Genomic DNA, 21,601 nt, shown 5'->3' on the forward strand with positions numbered 1-21,601 from the left:
ATAGTTCTTGTTTATGTATGAAATCTTTGACATTTTTATTTCATGTAAATAGTAAGAGTAGTACAAGTACCAAGTTATTCCACCTAAGGTATTTTTAATTCAGAATTCCCATTAGCGAAGATCAAAAAATCTAGCAGCAGTTACATGGAGGAAACAGCAAAAAATATATATTAAGGTCTTTTGGTGCTAAATTGAATTCAATATAATAAAGAATTTAGGATTATAGGTAAAATAATTTTTCTAGAAGAGTTTGTAAAATGATGAAAATTAATGCTTAATTGTTGAAGCATTAATTTACTTGCCATATCAGGAAAAACACAATAAATGGAAAAAGGCCACTTGCATTAGTAGCTGAAATTAATGTACAGAAAATGGTGTGTACTATCTAGATTTAATTACAAATGTAATACGTAAAGGTCATACTACAGTCATAAGCTCCTTATTTCATAATCTCCCTCTTGGCTCACTGAATCAAGTTGAGCTGGAATAGCTAGGAATTTGAAAAATGCCTCCCAATTGAATAATTTGTTTATTTTTTTATATTAATTCCAAGGGACAAAAAGATTACTGTAACTGTTGAGTGCTGCAGTATTATGCTATACATATGATTTATTTTCAGAGATGAAGAAGGAGCAGAACATCTACGGAAGCGTAACATGAAGTTGCCCTTCATGTTTGCCACTGGTGAGGCTGTGTTATATGAGCTAACTTTCCCTATGTCCAGCTTATCGGATACCTCTCAGCCAAGGAGTAAAACCACCACAGGAAAAGGAGGCAAAACTACATTACATGGGGATTCTGTGGATCCAAACTCCCTCCTAGGTGCCATGTTAAGGCAAGATGAGTCTGTGTATCTCTGTCCTCCAGCATCACACAAACTTTCCTTTGAGCGGAACTTCTTTGCAGACAGCAGGGATGAACTGAGTGGTGTTGTTAGCAGTGACTGGACAGATAGCCTCCTACCTGCTGGAAGTCACAATATTCTCAAGCAGGAACTAATGGAGTGTTCCCAGGACAGTAGTGTGCCACTTCCTGAAGACAGTGCAGCGCTCTTTCAAGATAACAAAACAAATGATTTGTACAGCATCATGAAAAATCTGGGTATTGACTTTGAAGATCTAAAGTGTATTCAGCAGGATGAGGAGTTTTTTAAAACTGAATTATCTGGTATGGATGATATTGGGGACATCGACATAACTGATGAAATCCTGACTTATGTGCAGGATTCCTTAAATAAGTCTGACTTCTTATATTCGGGCTGTAATCAGCAGCAGCCCCTGGTCCAGAATGCTGGTTGCTTGGTACAGCAAGAATTAGATCAGCATCAAATTCATCAGCATCAGAAACAGCTCATGGAGCAGCAGCAACAGCAACAGCAGCAGCTCTGTCAGAAAATGAAACATATGCAAGTCAATGGGATGTTCACAAATTGGAGCTCTGGCACCAGCATGCCTCTTTGCTCACCGCAGCAGCCCCAGCAATACACGTTCCCTGGCATGCAAGCCACTGCTGCTGAGTTTTCTTACAAATCAGAAGTAAACGCTTCACCTTATGCATGTAGGCAAGAATTTGTTCCTTACAAGCAACCCACAGCAATGATGCCTCAGCTTTCTAACTTTTCCCAAATGGATTTCCCTGTAGCAGGTCTTGACAGATCAGCCTATTCTGCTTCTTCCAACTTGGAGGATTTTCTTGGTTGTTTGCAGCAGGTCCCTGAAAACCTTGACTGTGGGATAAATTCTGAGTCGGTTATGCTAACCCCCCAAACATGTTATGCAGGTGCCGTTTCTATGTACCAGTGCACACAAGAAGCACAGCCAAACTGCATGGATCAAATGCAATATGATCCCATGATGGCAAATCAGCAAACATTGTTAAACAAGGTATGGTAAACAGCATTGTCATGTTGCTTGTGTTTTGAATCCCATTTTTAGTTGTTTTGGATAGCTGCTGGGATGCAGAGTTTCATAATTGAGTCGCTAAGTTTGAAGCTGGTGGGTTATCAGTGAGCGAATGTCCTTGCGTTCATTTTTTCATGAGACTGAACTGAGTTGCATTTGATCAAGTTTTTGTATATATGTATCTGCATCCTGGTAGCTCTCTTTGGCACTAGTGAACTGGTCTGTTGTACCTACCAGTAATTTTCCCAGAGGGAGCAAAGGAGAAGCAGGTTGGTCAAAAGCTTGGAATTTGTTTGTGTACATTTTTAGGGGAACAGGATGATGTCAGTAATACTGTCTGGCAGATTCATTTTCATCAAATGTGTTGTAAGGGTCTGGAAAAGTATCTAGCTATTGTTGTAGTGTGGATGTAAGAAAAAACCAGCTTGTTCCTCAAGCTACTATTTAAGTCTGATGAAGGCTAAAGGGGGGGGGGAATAATTACATTGACAAGTTGGGCTTTTCTTTTTTTCATTGTTCTACAGAAAGTGGAAACAAAAGCAGGAGAAAAGAGGAGTCTTGCTCTAGCACGAAATACAATTTTAGGTGTAGTTTTTCGTAGGTAAAATTAATTTTAAAATTAAAAAGAAGGAAAAAAAAGTCTAGGTGTTAAGGCAGTTCCTGATTTTTTGCATAGTCACTGTTGAGGTCTTTTAATTTATACCCTTTATTTCTGTTAACACTGCTTGAGTACAGGGGCACTATTCCTTTTTTAGTCCAATGAGTTTATGTGGTAAAGTAGTGATCTTTGTGTAAATGCTTCCTTGTGTGTGTAAGCATTTACCAAATTAAAGTATTAATTGGTATTTAACCTACACAAACCATTGGTGAGGAATGCAAGTAGAACATACCCAGTTTTTTGGTGTGTGTAATACAAGTACGAAACATACAGTTCTTAAAACTTTTTAACTCGGGGGAAAAAATATGATTACAGAATTACATAAATTTAACTAAAGCAGTTCAGAAAATGTCCAAGGGCTGAAATATCATGAGAGTACTTTGACAAGCTGCAGGCACAGGCTTGCACAGCACTTGAGTGTTTGTTGCAGAGCTGTGGCCAGTGTTATTAATCCAAGATGATGCTTGATAACAGGGATGCAAAGTATTTCCAGGATCATCCAAGTTCACCTCTGTAACAGGTCAAAAAAATTGTTCTTTTCCTAAAAGCTGTGCTGATGTAACTCATAGGTTTTGATCAGCCAGTACCTAAACAATTCCAAGTTTGACTAATGACTAAGACAGTAAATCTGACTAAGACAGTATAAATATATTAAATGAATGCCTATTGCTTTGTATTTACTGGAATACTGTACTGCCATAATAATGTTGCTTTTAACTTGGTTGTCATAAAAAAAAATGAACAAAGGCTACTTTTGTGAAAATTTAGTCTTAGAGCGTTCAGAGGCAAATTCTGCTCATTTTGCTATAATGTACGCATGCTTTATGGATCTGGATAGCATTGCATAAGCAGATGCCTAATGAGGAATTGCTGCTACCTTTCTGCATGTCAGCTCCTGTTTACCTCTGAACAGCTGAACATTTGTCCAAATAGCTTAAAACTGTTGCACACTTCTTGACAAGATAAAGAAGAATTATTCTCCCTATGCTGTTTCCATAACAGTGATTGTAGCTAGCTGACAGCTATCTCTGAGTCTTAACAGGTCCACAACTTACTTACGGGTGGAGTGGTGGTGGGGAAGAAACTGCATGTCCTAAAACAAAATAGTATGGTCTTCTGCAACCCACATGGCTACATGCTGGTCAAATAAAAACAAAACCAACAAACAACAACAACAACAAAAAACCACACACGCACACACAAAAAAAAAAAAACCCACAAAAGAAAAACAAAACAAAAAACCCTACAATCTTTTGTATCCTTTTGTATCAGACTGTACCAAGTTTTGACCTTTAGTCTAATCTACTAGTTAACTCTTTTATGGACTGAGCACACAGTAAGACTGTGCAAGTTGTTGAGAAATGTTTTAATACAAAGGAGCTTTGTTTTCATTTCACCTAGAATGGTAGAATTGGTGCAGGGAAAGATAACCCAATGTTTATATATGCTTGTGTTACAGAGATATCTGAGGAGATAGTAGAACTTTAAAATAAGCAAATTCATAGGAATTAATAAGTTAAAAGTGTAGCTACTGCACTTGAAGTTGTAGTGTTGTGAAGCGCCATCTGTACCAAAACCATGATTGCAAATAATGTACTTTATATACTGTTAGTAGGGAGAATGTATCACTACAGATGATAATAAAACAAATTAGGTTTGACTTTACTGGCTACTGGTAACTGCAGTAAGGCTGTGAGCAAGCGGATAGCAGGTGTTACTGCCCGTGCTGCAGCGGTACAGCCAAAGCAGGGCTGGGCATACTGGGGGACTGAGTCTGCCCTCCTGCTGTCACCTGTAGGCTGGATGGTGGGTGGACCTCAGCTGAGACAGCGCAGGTTGCTGTCCTTTCTTCAGCCTTCTAACTCCCACTGGTTTCTACACAAAAAGACAGTGGGATTAGAAAGTCTGTTTTGATCATCTGCCTTCACCTTCTGCCTAACTTGTAATTAGCACATGGTACCAAAAGTAACTTTCTATGAACTCATGCATTTGCATTAGGAAAATAGCCGATGCAGTTTCCATCACCAAAAATGTTTTAGTGGGCAGAAAGGCCTTTAAACTGATGGCTTGTTTAAGGTCAGCATTCCTCTAATAAAAAGGAGAAAACATGGTAACTATTAGATTTTGTGCAGAGAACTCTGCTAGAAATTTTATTTTAGTGAGTACACTTCTCGTATTAACATTGAAGTAATCTACTGCTTCCAGAAGTTATCCTAGCTTATGTTATCCTATCTATCTTTATGAGCATGGCATCTTTGATTTAAAGTGTAATTCACGTGGCTGTAGTCTGGTCATTAAGAATTTAGAAAAACAACTGCATGTTTTATCAAATATCCATGTTTGCCCAGCAGGAAAATAAGAACTTACCACAAAACCAGCATATTTTGATAGATGAACAAGTGAATGTAATATATGTTTTAAGGACAAACCTTGAGTGAATGAATGAATACTTCCAATGTAAACTATTCCCAAAGAGATGACGGAAATGTTTAGAATATTTTGGTTTATTTTCTTTGCATGACTGAATGGAGTATTTTGTAGAAAAAAATATTTTTTTCCATAGCATGACAGGAAGCATTACATCACGTGGTTAAAATAATCCTATGAAGGATTGTTTCCTTCCTTGAATCCTATGTCAAGACTGATGAAAGCCATTCACTGCTCTTATTTGGTGTTGTCAATACGAACACCATTTGTTAGGAAGCCCCACCCTATGATAGCTCAGCCTGTGGATTGAATGCAGTACATTTCATCGAACAAATAGGACTGAATATGCATTCCTGGAAGAGCTGTAAATCTAGATCCCAATGCAGACATAAAGGTTGCTTTTAAATGTAACAGCTGGATTTGGAATTTAGAAATACTTGGACTTTGCTTTCTACGAATGGGAATATATTATGCTTTAGAAAATCATAATGTTTCTTTCCTTCACCTGAAGCAAGACTCCCACTGACTTCAGCAACGGTGGGCTTCACTGGTGATTAGGCTCCTACTTTAACACCAAGTTTTAAAGCTATTGATTGTATTTTTTAAGATGGGCTTATCCAATCTGTTCATTCAGGCAGATTCTAAAAAACAAATGTGTCAGTTTTCCATTCTAACCATTTATATTATCTTTTTTTTTCCCTGCCAGTTCCAAAATGGCTTCAATGGAGGAAATGTAAATGAAGCATATCCCTCTCAGTTAGATGTGATAAGTAATTCACAGACTGCCACACATCTTCAACCCGTTCATCATCCAACAGAGCCCAGATCCTTCCCAGATTTGGCATCTAGTGGATTTATGTAATTCAGATCTAGAGTTCCATCTATGATTTTTGTCTGGGTATCAGGCTGCTCTGAGGAAAAGCTTGATGAGTCTGTCTTTCAACATTGGACTTCAACAGCTAAATTAGATTTTGAAAAACTGAGGTTGATTGCACTAAGTACTGGTGGATGTGTAATCCAAGACCCTAACTTTTTAGTGTGGCAGGTGGATTTAAAACTCTTAACTTAAAAGTATGCACATGCTGTTTTCCATCAGACTGACTGTGTCATTGTGGTATGGATTACATATGTACTAAAGACTATGTCATGCTATACAACATAAGATAAGGCAAATGGTTTTGTTATTTAGAAAAATGATTGGGCACTTTACAAATAGCATCATTGGCACAAGGAAGGTAATTTCACACTTGGATTATTTCCAGACTTTATGTAAAAAAAAAAAAAATAAAAAAATGAAAAAAAAATTAAAAGCTCTGAATTCATGAGAATCAAAAGCACTTAATTTAATGCATACTAAGCTCTTTAATCACTTATTTTATATGTAAATCCCTTTGTTTTAAGTCTCCATTTCTAGCACTTTAATAGAAGGCTTAATACAAGGATATGATATGCAACTTCAGGTTTTCTATGAAACAGATCCCTTGCATTCCTCCTTTTCTTGTCAACCTTAAGTGCCTCACAGTTTAGCTACCTTGTTTCTGACAGGAGCTTATCTTAGCAAAACTCACTATAGATGTCATCCGTATTCTGTGAACTTTTATCTAACATCTACAGTGCTACTGGTTGTATCCTTTTCTCCCCCCCAAAGACATTTTATTTAGAGTATGACTTAATTCTTTATCTATGGATTTGTTATGCTATGATCAGGAGCTATTAATGTTCTGAACTTAGTTCATCAAAAGAGTTTTGGTTTATTCTATACTGCTTTTCTGCTTTCTTCAGGTAATACAGGGTATGTTAAAAAAGCAGATTTTGCTGAGGGGGAAGAGCAGTTCCTCAGGATTAGTTTTAGATTATTAATGTTGAAAAACATGTGCCTTATCTTGTGTTAAAACACTCATAATGTTCTTTAGAAATAATACAAGGCTGCTCTATGCAAATGCTTTCATTAAAATGGATATTGAAAAGATTTGCATTTTAAATAAGGGGGAAAGGAGTCTCAATAACAAGTGGTATTGACACTTTGACTGCAGGTTTCAAAGTTCGTAGTGGGGAAGGGGTCAGTTTGGGTTTAAATTTTATTCCTAGCAACTTGCACTGCAATGGACCGAGAGGCTATTCTTTTAATGTATGTTGGATCCACTGTTAAGAGCCTTGTGCAAAATATGAAATTGGGAAAGGAAACAAAAAGTCATTAGAGAAATTCTGCTTTTAATTGGTTTTCAAGAGGTTTAAACGACAAAACAACAACAACAAAAACACCGATAAAGCATCATTCTGGTTTTTGTTTTCTTTTTTTCCTGAGAAGATTTTTAGAATTGTAGACACCAATGTTTGGTGGAAAATAATAATCTACGTGAAAATACAGAAATGTGTATATGTTCAAAATATTTCATACTCTTGTGTGTTGTATAGTTCATATATAATAAAATGTCTTTGTAAAATATTTTAAACCAGTTAATTTTAAATGTTACATCATTACATCTTAAGAATAATTTTATTACATTTGTTATATATAATATAAAGTGGCAATGTAGCCAGTTTAAAGCAGGCAAAAGTAAACAGGCTCCCTCCAGATGATTGTTAACATTGTTTAATACAGAGACAATCACTTTGAATTGGAATGCTTTCTTAGATGAAACATGCTTTCTTTGTGGGAGAGCATGTCTTCCGTTCTGGGATATTGTATGCCAATCTTAATTTAGTTACAGCTTCTCAGATGACTGACTTCAGTTCTTTTAAGTGAAATTACTATATATATAAAAGGGACATTAAAGAATCAATTATTATTCAGGAAAAGCCCATAGAAAGATTGCGGGTTGTAATATGAGGTTGCTTTTAAAAAAACAAACAAACAACAATGTTTCAGACTTCATTTTCAGCACAAGATATCACTAACTAATTTGATTAACATCATTTGAATTACTTGGTCACCCTGTCATTTTTTATGTAAGATCTTGCTTTAAACCAATATCTAAAATGTCTTCCATATCTAGTTAGTGCATCATGTTTTAATTTGAACTTGAAAATTAGAAGAAAATACTGTAAAACAAGAAGGTTTAAAGGGATAATATGTTTCACATCTTACAAACCAGTATAAATCTTCTTTATTACGTTAGTTTAACCAAATACATGTTGTCCTATCACTAAGTGCCAAGGATGCAGTACTACAATTGTGCTGCCCTACTTACTGTAAACAAATTAGTTGTTTGTATGAATATCTGCTTATTTTGTGCATTATCTTATGTGTACAACATTGTCTGCATTAGTGCACTCTTGATCTGCACCAAACTGTACCTACAGTTCACAGATGTTTCTAAATTGGATCTCTCTTAGTCCTTCAGGACTGTTATAAGTAAGATATAACTCAGTGTTAGACAGTATTACTATCCATTTTTGTACAAGTTTTCCTAGCTTGTTTTTCTTTCCAGGTCTTATCTTTCATCTGCTATGCCTGCACATACCATGCAATACATCTTTTGCGTTAAGGTATGGTTTTGTAGCGCTGTTGCTGATCTTCAATAAAATTTGTAAGGCATAATATATGGTAATAAAATAATCACTTGAATGTAGCAGAAATGTATGTTCTTTTACTGCAAAATGTTTGATTTCAGCAGTATACAAAAAGATACATTATGATGCAGTTACTAATATTTTTGGAAACTTGTCATCTAATAGTTTATGAAACTATTGTTATTTATGTCACTGTGGACTTTGCACTTCTGAATATTAGATGCAAATACAATGTACATAATTTAGAGTAATGAACAAGTGTGTATTTGCCCATGGAATTAGTATTTTCCTTTTATACTTGCATGAAAATGAGTTTTAATAAACATTGTAAATAGTAAGCCACAATTAGCAGTTGAAAGGCTTCTATATTCGTTGCTTAGTGAACAGTAAATTTACAGTTCTGGCAGGGTTAGATCTTTGCGTCGATGTAGCAAAAAATAAGGTAAGCATTTTCTGTTTTGAGATCAGTTGGTAACCTATTCATTGTTTATTTAATAAGTACTGATTTTTGAGTTATGAAAACAATTCACTTGATTTCTAATTACTGATATTACTGTGTAAGGTATGGTACGTTGACTTTGTGTGATAGTCTTTTAAAATCAATTACAAGTTCTAAAGCAGATGTTTCACTGTAATTCCCTTTGCAGTTACCAAACTTAAAATTCTTTGGTTTGGTGACCTAATGGACAATACATTAAGTGGTTACAAATATGCTATTATCTTATAAGGTATTAAGACACACGTCTTATTCGTGAACTCTGCACATAAGTTGTCTCATTTACTCTTGCACAGCACAAAAAAAGACAAGCTGAACTACAAAAGTTATTTAACAAAGCTGCAAATCTATTAAGTTACATCTGGGAATAATCAATCAATAATGTGAACCACACAAGCCATCCTTTTTATAGTCTGTTTTATTTGTTAAAGAGATATCTTCAAGCCACATGGTCAGCCTGTTCCCAGGAATGTAAAACCGTGCTGTCCAGTTCTCTTTGAATGAGGAAGTTATTTTCTGTACTTAGTCGCTTTCTTTTCATTATGGAATTGTATTTTTGATTCAGTATGAAAGATAACGGTCGTTCAGAACTGTCAGTATTTCACTGCATCATAAGCTGAGGTGGTTTGTTGGTGGAAGTCGTAACCTTATCTGAAGATCTGTAGGAGAAAGGCTTTCCCAAGTAGTTCTTATGGAGATTAAATGCTTTTTCCTAGTGATGAACTGCATTTCCCACTCACACATTTAAACTGAGAACTACTTCATTCATAGATATTTTATTCACCTGTGGAAGGTGTCTCAGCTGGCTTATTAGGTTAAATTACCATCTATGATAAAAGCCTGATTCCAATTTTTTAATATTTTTATTCTGCTGGTTGATTAAATGGGCAGATTCTCTTCTTACTTAGGAGGTCCTTCTAATGTAAGCTAGCAGTATGTAAATGACTCTAAATCAAAACAGCTTTATTCATCCAGGATATGAGTTGGAGTTGACTTCTAATTATTAAATTCTACCTGTTGTATAAACCATTTTATCTGTACATTTAATCATTTCCAGCATGGGACACTGTCCACTTTTTCCTTGCTATTTCTTTTGCTCCTGTGAACACTGTTCACTTTGACTGCTTACCATGGAATCTGAGCCAGGTCTCCAGAAGAAAAATGTACTTATTCTTACTCTCAAGCAAGTATTCGTGCATTGCTTTAGTGGTGAACCTATATTTTATAAATCCCCTTATCTCTTAAAGTTGATTTTCATAAGTAGTGAGGCATCAACATTAATGTGCAAAATATTCAAAGATTCAACCTACAATGTGCAATACAAGCAATCAGTCTATGAGATCATGAAGAGCATTTTCCTATTATAACTTTCTGATCAACATCTGGCTGGCACTGAACACAGCTATATATAACATTCTAAAGCAGCCAGTCTCTAAGACATGTTCCTCAACACTAAAATCACTGTGGTGGTTATAACTTATGCAGAAGCCTGGAGAGTCTTATTTTCCCTTGAATCCAGCTTGGCTGCAAACAGAAGTACAAGCAATATTCAGAAATTACTAGCTAAACCAGATTTTGTACACCAATGTAAAGGCTCTTTGTGCTCATAACTGTCTGGATGTCTAAGATACATACAAACAAAATCATGAGATAAATATTCTCATAAGAATAAGGACAGGAAGGCTGATAGATATTGGAAGCAATTGAAGTGTATTGTGCTGCATAAGAATAATATTAAATATAACAAATCCTCCTGTATTTATGGAAAGACAAAGGAGAAGAAGAAAAATATTCTTTTCTACCACTCACTAGCATAGTTACGGAGGTGAAGGCTTCCCTCTTAATGTGGAAAAGTGGGCATCTGTTCTGTGGTAGGTGGTATGAGCCAGGTGAGCTTGGCCCTTGCTATTAAAAGTAAAAGCTAGATTAGAAGAAACTACTGAATTTCTTTTTTGACACTGGTCAGTGATGGCTAAATAGGGAAAAGCAGAAAGCAAGAGGATGACCTAATCTATAATGTACTTGAAATATATCTGAGGGTATTTATATCCATTTCTAGTTTCTGAATCATGTGGAAAGATCCACATTTTTTGTAATAGCAAAATTTAAATCTTCAAAGTCTCTGCTCAGCTGCCAACTACCTCAGTTCTTTAGCTATTCAGATCCTGGCAACACTGAACTCCTTGGCTTTCAAGCCCTTGAGAGGTTGCACACCAGGTGTTTCCTGCATCTCTGTGGGGCCCACCAGTAAGTGGTTTCAGAACATGCTGAACTAATGTATCTGAAAGAAGCCAGAAAGAAAGTCTTCTGTCAAAATGAACTAATTGACAAGCAAAAGACACAAATCAGCTCCCTCCTCTACCTCATTTGGCAATATGAATGAAATCAAGATCTCTGAAGTGGTTCATAAAATATCCTGAAATGAAACAAACTCTCGTTTAAAAAAAAAAATCTTCCTCTTTTAAACAAATAGTTCACAAATAACTAAGAGAAGAGGGGTCAAGAGATGCATTTGTAAGTCTAGTAGCTAGGGTACCCACTTACGACAGCTGAGTTTTTTAGCTGGAGGTGCTGAATAGACAGGACAGTTTTTGGACCAGCAATTAGGGTACTTGCTCTTCACCAGCATCATCTTTCTCATTTTCTTGAGGGGAGAAGTGTCATCAATTTTCAATTGGGACTTAAAAGTAAAATAATTTTTAAAAAAATTAAGAACCTGACTTTCATGCTTATGCATCTACAGTAGATGAAAGGTCTCTGTAGCTGAAAGAAGCATGTTAGAGATGATCTTAGCAGAGAGATCATTCTCTTTAACTCTCCATGCTTGTGTACGTGGCTTTTAAAGCACATATTTTCCAAGTTCTCATTAACATTATTATAATCTGATTTTTTGTTTTCTACAAAAGCTGCAGGTTGCTGTTCCAAACTAGAAATGAAACTGTAGAGAAGAGGATGACTTACTTGTAGATCTTCAAATACAGCTCGTCATGGTTTCCCATTAGCACTAATCATTATGAAAAACAAAATTGTCCTTTGCTTTCGGAAGTCCCTAAAATTACAGGAAAAAATGATGCGGCATTGATGCATCTGTGATGGGTGGCAGGTCTGTTGCTGTGTAACATGCTCACACAGAGGGCACACTGTGGTCGTGGAAGGCACATGAGCATGTGCCATGGAATATTTTAATAACACTGTCTTCTAGTCAAGTCTTTGAAAGCTAATAAGAAAGAAAGCTAATTAGAGCCTGCGCCATCTCATTCAATTGTAAAGAAGTATCTGCCCCAAGCTTCAGATCTGGACTTAAAATCAGCACATAAACTTGTATGCATGTAGCTTTATGGCTCAAGTCTACTTTCAATCCCTCAATAGTTATTAAGAAAATAAACAAAAGAAAATTCTGAGGCAAAGAAAAATGTTGCTAACTTAACACTATAATTTTAATCTTGCCAGGTAAAATAACAATGGCAGGAACTTAAAGCCAAGAATGTTATTGTTAAGCAGGAGAAATATGGAAATAATCAGTTAAAAGAATGTGAGTAAACCTCATTAACGTGCTTCTAAAGTCAAACTTTTCCACTCAAATATAACTGAGTGAAGTCGCGTTCATCAAGATGGTTCCATTTCCTCCCTGTTTTGGAAACATCCAAAAGCAGCATTTGAAGGGTTGGTTTTGTTTTGTTTTGTTCTTGTTTTTTTTTTTTTTTTTTGTTTGTTTGTTAAAGACGGGAAAGATGCAGACTTTCAGATTCAGCTGTGACTTCAAAACTTGTGGAAGTTCAAAGTGCTTTGAAGTCAAGGTGTCAGTTGCTCTCTAGTAACAAAATGTGGACCAAATTGAAACATGTGGCAAAAGACCCAGATCTGAGTGGATGTGCCCCAAGAACATTTTTCAGTGCTTTTATTTATTTTTAGAACTGGGGTATTTGTGTTGTAATGGTCACGCCTATTTGCTTACTCTTGGAAGTCGTGTAAACACTGCCTAGAACCTGCTCTAAAACATGCTAAAAACTTAAGCCCATCATTTAGATGCTGCAAGTGCAGTTTGTAGCCTCTGATACTCCCTAGTTAAGAGAGCTGAGTGGCTTCTGCAGAAAGGAAAAGCATTGTAAGAGTTGTTCAGGTGGTCTTGGCAAAGCAGCGCCTGTATGGCTAAGCAGCTTGGTAACCTTTTGGGGCCTGAACCACAGGAGCTGCTTCACAGGCAGGACAATTGCTTGTTTCTCAGAGAACAAGGTGATCAGTCTCCTGCAAACATGCTGCTCACAAGGTGGAAGAATAAAGGCAGGCAGGGCCCGGAAGTGCTGTTGAAGTTCTTAAACCCTTAGCAGGAACTGCAGGAAGGTCCCTATTGAGACGTGCGCCTCACCACAGAGCCCTGAGCTGTTTGCAGGCTCTTAGACTGGGCTTGTTTGAGACAGTCATGGGAAAGTGATGACTCCCTTTTACACAACAGCCTTGTAGCCATGGTACAGCTCCTCATGCCACGGCTGGGCTGGTTGCAAGCTGTGCTCACAATGCAGAATGTTACAACAAGCATATCAGCTGAGCTCACAGCCAGGAAATTGGGATAACTGATCTATACGTGTTGATGCTCAAAATGAGCTGATTTCCCTCCTTGCGAGCACAAATCATTTAACAGTTTTGTATTTTTTTCTTTTTTTAAGGGGGGAGGGAGAAGATTCCAACGAGTTGGGTAAACAGGATGATTTATAACACCAAATGCCTAAAGCAAATACCAATCTATTTTAGAGTCTGTTTTCCTCCAGTGAAGCAACTGTTGGGTCAGCTCTTGTCCACTTTGCAGCCTTTAGTTCATTAAGCCCCTTGGGGGACGTGACCAGTTTGCACAGCTGCTGGGTTTGTGCTACCCACTATTTCCAGTTTTACCACACTTTAATACTACTGTACTTTAGCACTTTGTTGAGTGATCATCACTACTGCAGCTCAGAGCAGGCATCGAGGTAGCACAGACCAAAACAAAGGCATCTAATGTACAAATTTGCATGTTAGCTTCAACAGCGTTTCCTACTTTGCAGCATGCAGGGAGTTTCTATATTCACTTTAGCAGATTGCTTGTTTTAGGCCTTGGCTCAGCCTTACGGTAGAGCTGGCACATGGGACAGCTCTCCTGGGCCACCACCACTCCTCCCATCTGCCCCCTGTGTGGTAGGTGCAGAGGCCTCACCCTGGTGCCAGACTCAGGGCTGGGACAGCTGAGCTCCCCGGTTGCTTCTGAGTCAGACCATCCCCTAGAGCAGTCTTTCTCAACTTCAGTCTTCATGTAGTTAATTCTTCTGCCCAGGAGGAATGAAGACAATGCCAGCAGTGAGAGGTAGGCAGCAATTCCCTGGCTAAGGCAAACACTCAGATAAGTCTTGCAGCCCACTCATGTTCATTTAGAGGAGTGGAGCTTCTACAAACTGCTTCCACCCATCGCCTCTTTAAAGCCTTTTATATCTGCCTAGTCGTAACCTAAAATTTGAGAAACACTACTCTAAAAATAGCATGAAACAAATGATGAAGGGCCCCCTTCCATCCTTCAAGAGCCAGTATTTGACCTTTCCTTCACCATACTGTATTTTTAGTAGTATAATTTCAGATACAATTACCTACAGTCAGCTTCTGAAATCATGCATGAAGTCCTTTTTCAGAGCCATATTAACAGCTAGCTGCTCAGCTTACTGGAATTAGAAACCAGATATGTTGTTTTATTTACAATATAAAATCAGACTGTGGTTTTGGTGTAGATTATTATAATAAAGAGAAAAGGTCCCTTTGGTGTTCTTTAATTTATGACGCGCTGTAAAACGTCCAGGCAGATTTTACCCAGTAGCAGAAATAGGAAAAATAGTAACTCTTGGCTGGAGATTAAAAAAGTCTCACCCTCAGTGAATGTATTTTGAGATCCTGAACATTTGGGAGCAAATCAGCCACTTATCTGTTCCCAGGATCGTGCTCATTTGTAACCACAATGCAGGCTCTGTGGCTTTTAAGGTTGGTTTTTTTTTTTGTTAGTTAGTCCGCCTAAATAATATCATTCATATCTGATGAATGTCAGTACAGTGCTATTAAGATCACGTTAAAGAGATCTTAAGGCCAGCATTTTTGGCCTTGCAGGATGAATTGCATCCTGTTCTGATTTTACTGATTCTTAATGTCTCAAAGCCTGCTTTTTAGGCACACTGGAATCTAAAAATAGTCAAGCACTCTGAATTGCAACTACACTGTACTCATTACCCTGAGCCTGTATTCTTGTCATCGTTCTGCTGGAGTGTTTCCTGGTGAGCTGCATAAAACAAGTTAGGACCTGTGTCTTTGTATGGTTTGTGATAAGACTGTTGAAGCTGTCCTTATCAGTCCTGAACCTTCAAAGTTGCTATTTCACATTACAGCCTTGTGTGGAAGTACATCACCTGACTGACTTTAACCAACTGTATCAGTAAGCATAAATACTGCAGGCGAATCACAAAATGATACAAAGGCCTCTTACATCATCTCTCTCCTCTCCCTCACCGACAGAGCAGGATTCCTCACTGGTGTGCAAGAGCCTCATCAGTCTGATTACAGCAGCTCTGGTAAACTCTCTCCACTGATGGGAGAGGTCAGCTGATATAAGTTCTTCATGAAAAATATTTTCCCTCCATTCATCATCTCTTTTCCTGCTCTTCACTTCTTCCTGACTCATCTCCTTAAGTTGTTGTCCCTCTGTACTTTCTCCCAGGCAGGCACACAACAAAATATTTATTGGCTATTACTCTCTCATTTTGTAGTTGAGAAGAATCTATTCAGTGACTGGCATTTCCATATGCCATGCAATAAAACAGCCAGTATGAGAAGACAAGTTAATGAAACAGACCAATCTAGCAGAAAGGGCAGGTGAACAGCTGCTATTTTTTCATCAAAAAAAAGCACCTTCCTCAAAAAAGTCCTCAATTCTTTCCTTTTTTGTCCTTGTGCTTCTGAAGTATTTTAACTTTATCAAGGATTTCCTTCCCCCACCCCGAAACTGAATATAGTCCATTACATCAGTGCTGGATGAAGAAACGTTACTTGAATCATTTGTTCACCATATTAGATACATACATACATGGGAAAAACTCTTGCTTCTTCTTTATATAAGGAAATTTCTTATGCATGCCAGATTTGCATTGGTTTGGTTTTACTGAACGTTACATTGCTAACTTATGTCAAATGTTCTCTCCAGTGTCTCACTCTATCACTGAGAATTCTTTGTTTTCTTCATACTTTGCGATAAAAGCATACTCAGAGAAACTTAGCTCAGTGGTCACTAAAAAGGTGACAGCCTGCATTTCTTAGATGATAAAAAGGGAGAACTGTTCTGATAGAAGGAGATGCAGCAGGGACTTTTTAGATAAAGCTGTAAAGGAAAGATAGACCAAAATATTAAGTGATGTTTGGGGAATGTTAGGAAATCCAGTGATGGCCCCTTGGGTGTCAGTGGGAGGTGCGAATGTGTTGGGTACTCAGAGCTCAGCTGAGCTGGCTTGTACTCTGGGAATGGCCTATGTGGCTTAATGGATTTCTACCATCTTTAATTCATGACTCTGCTTAGTCCATGACTGAGGCCTTTCATTCCATGGGAAAAGCATGTGTACAACCCAGGAGGGGATGCTTGCCTGTGTGTGTGTTTCCAACAGCTCCTTGTTGCCTGCCAAATTGCTTTCTCTTTTTGGTTTCAAGTACTTCTGAAGGTCATACAAAACCTTTGGAAGCAACTCACCAAATTGTTTCAAAATGAATGCAGAGATACTGGAAGGGGGAGGTGTTTACTCCCCAGCTGACAGCCTGCATGCGACGTATCTGGGCCTGCAGTGGGTGTTCACTGCTATCATCAGCATGCTCTCAGAGCAGCTGAGCATACATCTTCCTTTCTCCTGACACTGTTTTATCTCACAGAATTTGACAAACTGCAGCATAAATTTTTCTCAGATCCTTTAAAGAAATTCCATGTAAAGCTTGTATTTGATGCTTTAAAATATTTCTGGTGCTGTTTGTGGAATCCTTTTAGTTTATCGGGGAAAAAAAAAAAAAAAGACAAAAAACACAGTGTATATTTACCCACTGGTTCTCTGTCTTCCTCTGTGTTCCTGCATGTGTCCTCACCCCGACTGCTCCTCCTCACCTGGAGGCCCAGTCACGGTGGATTTAGTTCAGCCTGCAAAGTAAGAAAATTAACTTGTCTGAAGGTGACAGGTGGGTTTAGAAGCGGCCTACCTTACTTAGGAACAATATGCCTCAGGAAAGAGATCGCTCGTGACTATCCATGTAGAAAAATGCAGACCATATTTATAAAAATAACTCCATTCTCCACAAGCACCTAAAAGAGTCCTGGCAGTTGCTGGCTCTGACTCATTTTCGGGTCTCCTATTTTGCTCCTGTTCCAGCAGTGATGGTTATTGCTTTGAATCTGGAGATAATGATCATTCACGTAAAACAGAGAAAAGCTCTTATGCCTGTTTTAAACATGAGTATGCAATAAGATCAGAAAACAGTTTTATTTATTTATATTGATATGCTTTTCTGACTTATGCTACAACTTTTATGTCACCAAAGCAAAAAGATAGAAAATATTACATTGCAACCAAAATAGAGCAAAATAGAGTTCTTTCCTCACTTCAGGCCTCCCACAGCTTAGTCCATTAGGTATTTTTCTGAACTGGTTATATACCACTTAGAGTGGCTGATGCAATAGAAAGAATTATGTACATTATTTTCCAAACACCTTTGGAGGCTTATCTTTTCTACAGATGGAGAAAACAGCTTTTGTGGTTTTCCTTTTACTTTTTTTTTTTTTCTCAGCCACTCAGCATCTTCTCAACATCTGTATGGTTTCACAGAACATAATCCCAACCCTTCATGAAGAAATTGAAACCTCTGCTGTTTTAGCAATCTACTGGCCCGGCCTTGCTGGTATGCATCTTTTCCTTCTTGCTCAGCGATAATGTCATCATCCATTTTACTCTTAACTCTGAGGAATGGAGAGTGACTATTTGAAATAATTCAGGGTTGCAAAGGGAAGGGATCTGTTACTGCATGTAATGCTAGATGTAGCTTTCTTCTGTATGTTATGGAATACTAAGAACGTGACTAAAGCATGAGATGGAGACCAGCCGTTTCAGTACTCGGGGTATATATAGCTAGTGGTTACACAAATAAATCCTGAAATTCTGAACTTGAAAATTTAATCTCCCTGCCCACTTCAGTGAATGACACTCTGGGAGATATTCAGGTACCTAATCACAGGCATATAGTGCCATTTTAGATGCTTTGGGCTATCCAAGGCATCTACATAAGCATTTCACAGCATTTTAGAGCAGCAGCTGGTAGGCCAGAACAAGCAGATGTCTAAGCCTAAGCCAGGCACATGAATCACTGCCACGTTGTGGCATCCTCACATTTCTGGAGCACAAAATATAGTAAACATGTACATCCTTTTTGCATTCTGTCATGATCTGCATGTTTAGCATGTAAATAGGCCAACAGTTTGAATTACCTTCCATCTCACGGACCTGGAAATTAGGAGGGCAAGCTGATTTTAGTAATATCTTATTTTTCTAGTTAATCACCAGATCATAGTCCCTTTTTCCTTATATGTGATTAACATTGAACTTGCACTGATTAAACATTTTTAAGCATCAGTGTGTCCAAGTTAACTGTATCAGTGAATGTCACCACGTGATAGCAGATCTGTTCTTACCTCTGGTGCTCAGCCTTCAACATAAAACCATTCTGATTAATTACCTAACACAGTTAGCTGGTTGCACACTGCTTGTAAATGTCCTGTCACCAGAAGTTCTCAGTTGGGAGTTTGTTCCCCTCTCTGTGATGGGGAAAGAGAGTGCTGACCAGGAAGATGTTCCCAAGGCACTGGGTGGGAGCTGCAGCAGTCGTTCCAGAATGCCTTGAGCACACCTAGATAAGAGCAAATCTGGCACCTCAGCTCTACTGATACTGCTTGGCACCCAACTCAGTTTTCTATGTTAATTCTTCTTCCTTTAGTTCTCTGGCCTGATGAGGAAATTAGACAATTTCTGAAGATGTATTCCTGAAGTGGACTGTTTTAAACCTGACTGTGATCCCTGATACATGTGCTCTGCATGTATCTGCATAGCATCAGCTCGCTGGAACAGTGCTGGTTGTTTTTCACAGATGATGCATCTACTCCTCTAGTAGAACTCCTGCCATAACTGCTCCTCTCTTATCTCCTATTTATCATTCTGAAAAGTCTCTGTTTGCAGCTGAGGTAATGGGCCAAAGACAAACTTTCTGATCAGGCCAAAAATTCTGTGAACAGTTCTGCACCTTTTTACATGCTGGCTGATCAGCGACTCAGTCTCAGAGGATTGTGTGGAAAGAATCACCTGGGACTCATAAGTTGTTGTAAGTGATTAAATCATACAGGCTGTCTATCCAAGAGAGCATTTTACTCTAAATAAAATAAAAATATGTTCAGAGAGGCTCCAGGACGTGTACTGAAATGTGACACTACTCAGAGCCCTCCCTTCTGCAGGTTGAACAAGCTCAGCTCCTTCAGCCTTTCTGCATAGGAGAGGTGCTTCAGCCCTCTGATGGTCCTTGTGGCCCTCCTCTGGACCCATTCCAAAAGCTCCATGCCCTTCTTGGGCTGGGAACTTCAAGCACAGTACTCCAGATGGGGCCTTGCAAGGGCAGCGCACAGAGGGACAATCCCACTCTCACCCTGCTGGCCACATCTCTCTTGCTGTAGCCCAGGATACCGTTGGCTTTCAAGCCTGCAAGTAGTTGTTGGAATAGAGGCAAGTAAGAGTCACAAAAGAAACGTGTAGTGTATTGCAGAGTCCTGATTTGGACCCTCTTGTCACTTCATCCAACAAGACTTCTCCCTTCCTAGATGGCTTTTTGGCCAAATGTGTGTACTGTCAGTACAAGAGGTACTTCGTTTTTAAAATATGTGCAATTTACCTGAAGCTTCAAATTACCTTTGAAAATACTTCTGCTTCAAAGAAGTGCATAATAATTATCCCACACCCATCAATAATAACTTCACCTTCCCCAAAAAAGCAGCGGTACAGAATTTTCTTTGGCTTTGTGCCAAATTCCAACGCATTCATTAAGGTTTTATAATTTCTTTTTTTATTATAGTCTGATTTATCCAAAATACCAACATGATCTATTCCAGAAAGATCACTTACTTAGGCTTTTGTATGACACATTTTCCTTGCAGTCCTATACACAAGAATGACTTCCTTTGAAGTCATGAAGCCACTGTCATGTGTGCCCAACTGTCAACATAGCTGATCTATTCCAACATCTGGGTCCCGACAGATGCTAGATAGCATCAGGCCTTCAGACTCCTTCTTTGTGGTTATGGTAATGATAACATAATATTTTGCTTTCATCCCCTTGACTCACTGTAGTAGTCTTTCCCCATCCCTTGAATTACAATTTCAAAAGAACCTTCTTCTATTTAAATCCATGTTTATCATGTTTTATCACATTTATCTGGATTCTACTATCAGCTAGGAGCACTGGTGTACCTTGTGGAAGAAAAAAACATGTACAGTGTCACATCAGGAAAAGTATTAGCACAGTTTCATTCAGTTCCATAGTCTTTTTTTTTACATACCAAAAAGGGAACTGAAAATGTGTGGCCATTTCCTCTGCCTACTGCAATTGGAAAAGTCTGCATTGTCCAGAAAATGGAAAAATAAAGAAGTAGAGCATAACATCCCCTATACCAACCTTATTTTCAGTCCCAAGCTAGAAGTAAAATGGAAAGCAGGACTAGTTTGGGATCATATTTTCTATATTTCTGTTTTTACGAAGCATTTCCAGTTTCTGCTCTATCTTCACAAATATGTCAGAATAGATCCAGAGGAACGCAGCTCATTTTGATATATTCCCAAAAGTACTCCAGTTCTTTCCTGACAGAGACAGACTCAGACATGGAAGCTGCTGAGAGGCAGTGACTGTTATGGGCCAGTGCACCTGAGCTCAGGGCACATGGGGCAGCAGCAGAACTTCCAAAATGGAGGCAGAAGTTGAGTTGCTGAACACCTGAGATGATGGTTGTGAAGACACATATGGCAGAACTAGGGAAGCAGTGCTTAGGTCCTAGGTGACCAGTTTTGCTCAGAGAGGACTGGAAGAAATATGGTAAAAGTCCCTATCTCTGTTTGTGCATGCATCATCTCCTCATTCTGGCTTATTCCTCTGTTTTCTCTTAACGAAGAAGTTAGCGCAGGTCAGTTATAGCATGTCATTACTGGAGTCAAAATGACATCAGTTTATTTCTGTACTTAGTATTTTTCAAGACTGCATAGGAAGACATTGGTAATGCCACCTCATAGAATGTAACAAGAGAAAGTGCCAGTGTTCACAACCTGAAACGGTGCAGGCACTGAGAAACTCAAGACATGAATATTTCTAATCTGAGCAAGGGCTCTCATGGAGAAGGTGGTTTGTTTTACTTCTATTGCCTTTATGCCAGCAGATTTCATTCCAAGGTAAGTATTTTACCTTCCCACCCTCCACAGTAGTGATTAAATCTTGATGGAAGTGAGGAACCTGCAGTCCTGGTTGCACTCCTGTGTAATGCTGACCTGT

General features: G+C 38.3%; 1 protein-coding gene across 22 annotated transcripts in view; it reads left to right on the forward strand.

Moving 5' to 3' along the window:
* Positions 1-8,844, forward strand: part of AHR1A (aryl hydrocarbon receptor 1 alpha) — a 250,483-nt gene extending 241,639 nt beyond the window's left edge. For all 22 annotated transcript variants that reach the window (XM_046917049.1, XM_046917058.1, XM_046917054.1 and 19 more), the window contains 2 exons: positions 620-1,883; positions 5,693-8,844. In XM_046917049.1, the coding sequence (XP_046773005.1) occupies positions 620-1,883; positions 5,693-5,848 (1,420 nt within the window). In that variant the 3' untranslated portion in view covers positions 5,849-8,844. The remainder of the gene's footprint in view (positions 1-619; positions 1,884-5,692) is intronic.
* Positions 8,845-21,601: the final 12,757 nt, after the last annotated feature.

Source organism: Gallus gallus, chromosome 2 (genome assembly GCF_016699485.2).
Source record: "Gallus gallus isolate bGalGal1 chromosome 2, bGalGal1.mat.broiler.GRCg7b, whole genome shotgun sequence".
NCBI lineage: Eukaryota > Metazoa > Chordata > Aves > Galliformes > Phasianidae > Gallus > Gallus gallus.